General features: G+C 44.9%; 1 protein-coding gene across 1 annotated transcript; it reads right to left on the minus strand.

The window, feature by feature from the left end:
* Nucleotides 1-1,032: 1,032 nt before the first annotated feature.
* On the minus strand, nt 1,033-8,671 carry LOC138948046 (whirlin-like). Its single transcript, XM_070319574.1, has 3 exons — nt 8,579-8,671; nt 3,253-3,402; nt 1,033-2,601 (listed from the first exon to the last, which is right to left on the minus strand). The coding sequence occupies exons 1-3, from the start codon at nt 8,669-8,671 to the stop codon at nt 2,374-2,376; spliced, it is 471 nt and encodes a 156-aa protein (XP_070175675.1). The 3' UTR covers nt 1,033-2,373.
* Between the last annotated feature and the right edge of the window lie 462 nt (nt 8,672-9,133).

A 9,133-nucleotide genomic window follows, 5' to 3' on the forward strand; every position in this document is an offset into this window, starting at 1 on the left:
TTCTCCAACGGCCCACGCCAAATAACATCACCGATGACGTCAAAAATACATGACGTCCTTGACATACACCTATGTGAATAATGTCACCAGATCTAAGGGTGTCGGTGACGAATATCAAAATAGTGATATAAAAAGCGGATATTGAAGTTGTTATTTTGTGACAAGGGTTGGTTGTGATTAACACACGTACGTCAGCAGTGACGCATAATCTCAACTCAAAAGTGCAGACTGGTGGAATCAAAACTATACAATGCTTGCCGACTGAATACAGACGTGGGACTTAAATGATAATGTTCGTTTTCAATGTTCTGTTTTCTTGCGAACAGCTTTTTTGCGTACGTTGGCGCTACACACTCAGTAAAGATCGGGAGGTGAAGGTCGTAGTCTTCTCCAGCTCCAGGCGACTGCCACAGAGCTTGGTTTGCAGTGGAGTGGGGGACGGCCACACTTCTTGTCGCTCCTTCTGTAGAAGGGGACATCTCTGGCAATGTTCTTGTGTCTTTTTACATTTAGTCAAGTTTTGACTAAATGTTTTAACGTAGAGGGGGAATCGAGACGAGGGTCGTGGTGTATGTGCGTGCGTGCGTGCGTGTGTGTGTGTGTGTGTGTGTGTGTCTGTGTGTAGAGCGATTCAGACTAAACTACTGGACCGATCTTTATGAAATTTGACATGAGAGTTCCTGGGTATGAAATCCCCAGACATTTTTTTCATTTTTTTTATAAATGTCTTTTATGACGTCATATCCGGCTTTTCGTGAAAGTTGAGGCGGCACTGTCACGCTCTCATTTTTCAACCAAATTGGTTGAAATTTTGGTCAAGTAATCTTCGACGAAGCCCGGACTTCGGTATTGCATTTCAGCTTGGTGGCTTAAAAATTAATTAATGACTTTGGTCATTAAAAATCTGAAAATTGTAAAAAATAATAAAAATTTATAAAACGATCCAAATTTACGTTCATCTTATTTTCCATTATTTTCTGATTCCAAAAACATATAAATATGTTATATTCGGATTAAAAACAAGCTCTGAAAATTAAATATATAAACATTATTATCAAAATTAAATTGTCCAAATCAATTTAAAAACACTTTCATCTTATTCCTTGTCGGTTCCTGATTCCAAAAACATATTTTATAGATATGATATGTTTGGATTAAAAACCCGCTCAGAAAGTTAAAACAAAGAGAGGTACAGAAAAGCGTGCTATCCTTCTTAGCGCAACTACTACCCCGCTCTTCTTGTCAATTTCACTGCCTTTGCCATGAGCGGTGGACTGACGATGCTACGAGTATACGGTCTTGCTGAAAAATGGCATTGCGTTCAGTTTCATTCTGTGAGTTCGACAGCTACTTGACTAAATGTTGTGTTTTCGCCTTACGCGACTTGTTGTTTCGTTTAGTTTAGTTTTGGTTCAAGTTTCTCGTGACGCCATTTATAGAGTCGCCATCTTCAACATACATGTTTGTCACGCCGTCACGGTTAGGGGCATCCTCAAACACAACATGCACTGGCTTTGACCATCATTTCTCTAAGGCCAGGCCAGAAAGCATCGGCCTCAGTCCATCCATGACGACCTGTGGAGAATCAGCTAGGGGCGAGTCGTCCATGACGACCTGTGGAGAATCAGCTAGGGGCGAGCAGTCCCATGCGCTCCTGATCCACAATCACGCCATTCTCTTAGATCACGTTCAGCAGGAATTCACGTCAAGTCTCTCGCCTTTCGTCTCCAGTAGCGGAGAAACTGTTCTAACTAATCATTGTTCCATGGCCTGTTCTGACAAAATTTCTCTATGACGATCATTTCTCCATGACAATCATTTCTCCATGACGATCATTTCTCCATGACGATCATTTCTCCATGACAATCATTTCTCCATAGCGATCAATTCTCCATGACGATCATTTCTCCATGACGATCATTTCTCCATGACAATCAATTCTCCATGACGATCATTTCTCCATGACGATCATTTCTCCATAACAACCAATTCTCCATGACAACCATTTCTCCATGACGATCATTTCTCCATGACAACCATTTCTCCATGACGATCATTTCTCCATGACGACCATTTGTCCATGACAACCATTTCTCCATGACCATCATTTCTTCGTGACAACCATTTCTTCATGAAAACCATTTCTCCATGACAACCATTTCTCCATGACGATCATTTCTCCATGGATATCAATTCTGAATGGCTATCATTTCTCCATTTTGATTTTTTCTCCATTGTAATCATTTCTCAGAGACGATAATTTCTCCATGGCGAGTTAAGAGTCTCTGCCTCAGTTCACCCATGGTGATCATTTCTCCATGACAACCGTTTCTCCATGATAACTACTCCATGAGGATCACTTCTTCATGATGATCATTTCTCAATAGCGAGTTCAGAAAGTCTCTGCCTCAGCTCATCCATGACGGACTGTGAGGAGTCCGTGACGAGCAGCTCCATCCTCTCCTCCTCCTTGTCCTTGAAGGTCTCGGCGATCAGTCTGGCCACCTCCGTGTGACCTCTACCCGCCAGGGGGATGCCGTTGACCTCCAGGATCACGTGACCCACTCTCAGACCGCCGGACTCGAACGCTGACCCCCCGGGCTGAAACCGACAAGGTGACTGTGACTTGGATATGTTGGTGGCTAATCAAAGCTTGGAGCTATTGGGGAACAGGACCTAGTGGTGGATGTGCACGCACTCACGCACGCAAGCACGCGAACACACACCCACACCCACACACACCCACGCACACTCAATTATACACACACACACACACGCACACACACACACCCACAACCACGCACACCCACACACACACACAACCACACACACACACAATTAGCCACACACACCCACACACATACACACAACCACACACACACACATCCACACACATACACACACCTGCACACACATACACACACACACACCTGCACACACACACACACCTGCACACACACACACACACACCTGCACACACACACATACAACCACACACCCACACACACACACACCCACACCTGCACACACACACACACACACCTGCACACACACACATACAACCACACACACCCACACACCCACACACACCCACCTGCACACACCCACACACACCTGCACACACCCACACACACACACACACATACACCTGCGCACACACACACATACAACCACACCCACACACACACACCCACACACACACACACACATACCCACACATCCTCACACATACACACACACACACACACACACCTGCACAGTGACCACCCTGGGTAGCGGCTGTCTGGTGTTGGCACCACCCTCAATGGCGACACCCAGGGTGGGCTTACAGCGGTAGATGTAGACCACGCCCAGCGGGATGTCTCCGTACTTCTCCCTCCCCTCCCGCCGCCTCTGCTCCTCCTGTGGAACACACACCAGTCAACAGGTTGTTTTATTAAAGACATCCGATACCGATACATGCACAGCATGGCGGTCAATTCACGATTAGTTTTCTTCTGCTGATAAGACGAAGTAACCAAGACAAACTTTGTTCTCGAATTCTTTGTCACTTCTTCGGGAGACCTGGAGAAGAAGTGACAGAATTTGTAACCATTTATGATGTCTTTTCGAAATTGTTTACCTTTTAACGTCAAAGATTTCACTTCGAAAGAGACGTCTTGGTGTTATATCTTTAAACAAGGTCACAAGCGAAGAGGCGCGAGTGCTTTGAACAAAAGACATCGGATATTTCTTCTTCTTTTTATATTTAGTCAAGTTTTGACTAAATATTTTAACATCGAGGGGGAATCGAAACGAGGGTCGTGGTGTATGTGTGTCTGTCTGTCTGTCTGTCTGTCTGTGCGTGTGTGTGTGTGTGTGTGTGTGTAGAGCGATTCCGACTAAACTACTGGACCGATCTTTATGAAATTTGACATGAGAGTTCCTGGGTATGAAATCCCCATACGTTTTTTTCATTTTTTTGATAAATGTCTTTGATGACGTCATATCCGGCTTTTCGTGAAAGTTGAGGCGGCACTGTCACGCCCTCATTTTTCAACCAAATTGGTTGAAATTTTGGTCAAGTAATCTTCGACGAAGCCCGGACTTCGGTATTGCATTTCAGCTTGGTGGCTTAAAAATTAATTAATGACGTTGGTCATTAAAAATCTAAAAATTGTAAAAAAAAATTAAAATTTATAAAACGATCCAAATTTACGTTTATCTTATTCTCCATCATTTGCTGATTCCAAAAACATATAAATATGTTATATTCGGATTAAAAACAAGCTCTGAAAATTAAATATATAAACATTATTATCAAAATTAAAGTGTCCAAATCAATTTAAAAACACTTTCATCTTATTCCTTGTCGGTTCCTGATTCCAAAAACATATAGATATGATATGTTTGGATTAAAATCACGCTCAGAAAGTTAAAACAAAAAGAGGTACAGAAAAGCGTGCTATCCTTCTTAGCGCAACTACTACCCCGCTCTTCTTGTCAATTTCACTGCCTATGCCGTGAGCGGTGGACTACGAGTATACGGTCTTGCTGCGTTGCATTGCGTTCAGTTTCATTCTGTGAGTTCGACAGCTACTTGACTAAATATTGTATTTTCGCCTTACGCGACTTGTTTATATTTAGTCAAGTTTTGACTAAATATTTTAACGTAGAGGGGGGAATCGAGACGAGGGTCGTGGTGTGTGTGTGTGTGTGTGTGTGTCTGTGTGTGTGTAGAGCGATTCAGACTAAACTACTGGACCGATCTTTATGAAATTTGACATGAGAGTTCCTGGGTATGAAATCCCCGAACGTTTTTTTCATTTTTTTGATAAATGTCTTTGATGACGTCATATCCGGCTTTTCGTGAAAGTTGAGGCGGCACTGTCACGCCCTCATTTTTCAACCAAATTGGTTGAAATTTTGGTCAAGTAATCTTCGACGAAGCCCGGGGTTCGGTATTGCATTTCAGCTTGGTGGCTTAAAAATTAATCAATGACTTTGGTCATTAAAAATCTGAAAATTGTAAAAAAAAATAAAAATTTATAAAACGATTCAAATTTACGTTTATCTTATTCTCCATCATTTGCTGATTCCAAAAACATATAAATATGCTATATTCGGATTAAAAACAAGCTCTGAAAATTAAATATATAAAAATTATTATCAAAATTAAATTGTCCAAATCAATTTAAAAACACTTTCATCTTATTCCTTGTCGGTTCCTGATTCCAAAAACATATAGATATGATATGTTTGGATTAAAAACACGCTCAGAAAGTTAAAACAAAGAGAGGTACAGAAAAGCGTGCTATCCTTCTTAGCGCAACTACTACCCCGCTCTTCTTGTCAATTTCACTGCCTTTGCCATGAGCGGTGGACTGACGATGCTACGAGTATACGGTCTTGCTGAAAAATGGCAGCTACTTGACTAAATATTGTATTTTCGCCTTACGCGACTTGTCTTCTTCTTCTTTGTTTGCATGCATTGGTTGCAACTCCCACGTACGCTCGTGTTTTGCACGGGTCGGTTTGATAGAGCCAACAAGGATTATCATCGTACGATGGCATCGGCGTTCCGCCACTCTAAGACTACCGCGGGCCGACAAGGGCGTACTGTCGGCAGTTACTAGTGATGGGGAAACTGTTTCACACTTGACAACAAGAGTCATTTGACAAAGCGACTTGCATCCCCTTGTGATGTCCACGAAGAAAACAAAAAGATGTCAATTCGGTTTCGACATTGTACATTGAAGTGTTCCACTCTTGAACCCACTTTCTGTAGCGAGTTTTGAGCACAAAGCGACATAGTATATCATTCCTCTAGCAAAACAGAAGACTATAGAACTATACCATGTGACACTGTGATTGCAACTCGTCACAGTGCGACATAGTATATCATTCTACTAGCAAAACAGAAGACTATAGGACTATATCATGTGACACTGTGATTGCAATTCGTCACAGTGCGACATAGTATATCATTCCACTAGCAAAACAGAAGACTATAGGACTATACCATGTGACGTCACACTGTGCAATTCGTCACAGTGCGACATAGTATATCATTCCACTAGCAAAACAGAAGACTATAGGACTAAACCATGTGACGTCACACTGTGCAATTCGTCACAGTGCGACATAGTATATATCATTCCACTAGCAAAACAGAAGACTATAGGACTATACCATGTGACACTGTGATTGCAACTCGTCACAGTGCGACATAGTATATCATTCCACTAGCAAAAGAGAAGACTATAGGACTATACCATGTGACACTGTGATTGCAACTCGTCACAGTGCGACATAGTATACTGTTCAAAAAAAGAAACGCATAGTTGCTACTTGCCAAATTTGTTTTATTTTTCGAAAAAATTAACAGAAAATCCAATATTTAGATTATTTGTATGAAATTTGGTATGGACACAGTTGAATGCACACACAGTTCATTTGCATCTTCAAATCAATCAGTCAATCAATACGATTGGGGGCCGAGGCTGTCAAGTCAGTAGGGGGTGTGACTGCCTTGAGCAGCAACAACTGCCCGGCACCTTCTGGGCATGGACTGGATCAGATGCCGGATATCTTGCTGTGGGATGGTGTCCCACTCCTCCTGAAGTGCCTGCAATAGATCGCGGTGATTTGCCGGCGCTTCTTCTCGCCTGCGCACACGTCTGTCCAATTCATCCTAGAGGTGTTCTATCGGGTTCATGTCTGGCGACATGGATGGCCAGGGAAGCACCTGGACATGGTGGTCGGTGAGGAACTGGGTGCTGAGTCGTGCTGTGTGCGGGCGAGCGTTGTCCTGCTGGAATATGGCATCCTGGTCAGCCAGAAGAGGAAGGGCGTGTGGGCGCAGAATTTCCTCCACGTATCGCTGGGCAGTTATGCGCCCTTGGACGTGCACCAGGGTGCTCCTTCCAGCGGTATTGATCGCCCCCCACACCATGACGCCTCCACCACCATGAACGGGTGCCTCATCCACACAGTTGGGCGCGTAACGTTCGTTTACTCTCCGGTAGACCCTCCTCCGACCATCATGTCGCTGGAGCAGGAAGTAGGACTCGTCGCTGAACCACACGTGTCTCCAGTGATTCCGGACGGTCCAGCGAAGGTGCTGGTTGCCCCACTGCACTCGGTTCTGGCGATGGCGGCGGGTGAGGACAGCTCCTCTGTGAGGTCTGCGAGCTCTCAAACCAGCTTCATGCAGGCGGTTCCGCACGGTCTGGTCCGATAATCGGTGTGGCCCGGGGAGAGCCTGGACAGAAGATGAGGCCGACAGGAAACGATTCCGGAGGTGGCGGAGCCGTATGAAGCGGTCGTGAGCAGCAGTTGTCGCCCTTGGTCTTCCCGCTCGTGGCAAGTCAGCAACGGAGCCAGTGGCTTGAAACCTGACCCACAGTCTACTGATGGTGCTCTGGGACACGTGGAAGTGCCTGGCGATTGCACTTTGACTTTGGCCTGCTTGTAAACGACCCAATGCAATTTGGCGGTCTTCTCTGCTCAATCGGGCCATCTTTCGTCGCTGAATTGTCGTCTGATTTCTTTGTGGCGAACAATCCGCTTTTATGGGTTTTGGAAGACATGGTGAGAGCTCAATATTCCCCGAGTTTCACGAGATTACACTGAAGCATGACGAGTGGTCATGCCAAATGAGCAATTTTGACATTGTAGCCACTGATAACGCATGCGTCACGTGCAGAGCTCACTTGTGGCAATGGACGAAAGGTCGACGACCAGATAAACATTTTCTGCAGTTTGGTGGATATCCTTGTAGCCATATAACTAAATTAACCAAATATTACAAGCTATGCGTTTCTTTTTTTGAACAGTATATATATCATTCTACTAGCAAAACAGAAGACTATAGGACTATACCAAGTGACACTGTGATTGCAACTCGTCACAGTGCGACATAGTATATCATTCTACTAGCAAAACAGAAGACTATAGGACAATACCATGTGACGTCACACTGTGCAACTCGTCACAGAAACTGTGTTCAAAAGTGGAACCCTTCAGTTAGAGTGTTAGGGTTAGAGTGTAGCCCATGTTTCGGTCTTCACGGTGGAGTCCTGGCACAAACAGAGTAATTAAAACAGGTCAAGTGTAACAAACCAGGAACAATTAATGTGCAGCGAACGGAGAAAAAACCACATGAGAAAAAAACAAGGTCAGTCTTCTTGTTACAGACTGTAGTAATTGTCAAGGAACGAACACGCTTGATGGCTATCTTGAAAAATGTGAAATTTGGAGTGGGCTGCAAAAACGCACTGGCACACAATTGCCCCCCCCCCCCCGCTCTCTCTCTCTCTCTCTCTCTGTAGACTTTACACTCTACCTTTCGCTCCTGCTCCAAAAGAGCGAGTTGCAACACACACACTGACACAACCCCCCCCCCCCCCCCCCCCCCCTCTCTCTCTCTCTCTCTCTGTAGACTTTACACTCTACCTTTCGCTCCTGCTCCAAAAGAGCGAGTTGCAACACACACACTGACACAACCCCCCCTCCCCCTCTCTCTCTTTCTCTATATAACTCTCTCTCTCTGTCTCCCCCCCCCCCCCCTCCTATCTGTGTAGACGCCACACTCTACCTTTCGCTCTTGCGCCAAGAGAGCGAGCTGCAGGGGCGTGTAGACCTTGGGACGAGGGATCCGGAAGGAGGACAGCTCCAGACACCGATCCATGATTCTGTCTTCGCCACTCGTCTGTGTCTCGTCTTCCTCCTTGTCATGTTATGCGCTAGCTAACGGTGATATACCAACATCAGTCTCTACACAGGTTTCTTTTCTGTGTCCTTCACTCGTCTTTGTCTCTTCGTCTTCCTCCTCCTTGTCATGCTATGTGCTAGCTAACGGTGCAGAGTCTGGATTTACCAACCGCAGTTTTCACACACTTGTTTGTCACCACGCCTGTTAGGCTTTGTGCGAAGTCCACAGGCATCGTTTTCACTCCGTTAGTAGTTGTATGAGAATGTGAGTGGACTGAAGATGTTGGAGTAAATGTATGGATTAAAAGATTTTGTTCACTTAAAGTGTCGAACCGTTGGAACAGACCGAAGAAGCGAAACACATACATACACGCACGCACGCACGCACGCACTCACGCACACACACACACACACACACGCACGCACGCACGCACGCACG

This window comes from Littorina saxatilis, linkage group LG15 (genome assembly GCF_037325665.1).
Source record: "Littorina saxatilis isolate snail1 linkage group LG15, US_GU_Lsax_2.0, whole genome shotgun sequence".
NCBI classification, from domain to species: Eukaryota; Metazoa; Mollusca; class Gastropoda; order Littorinimorpha; family Littorinidae; genus Littorina; species Littorina saxatilis.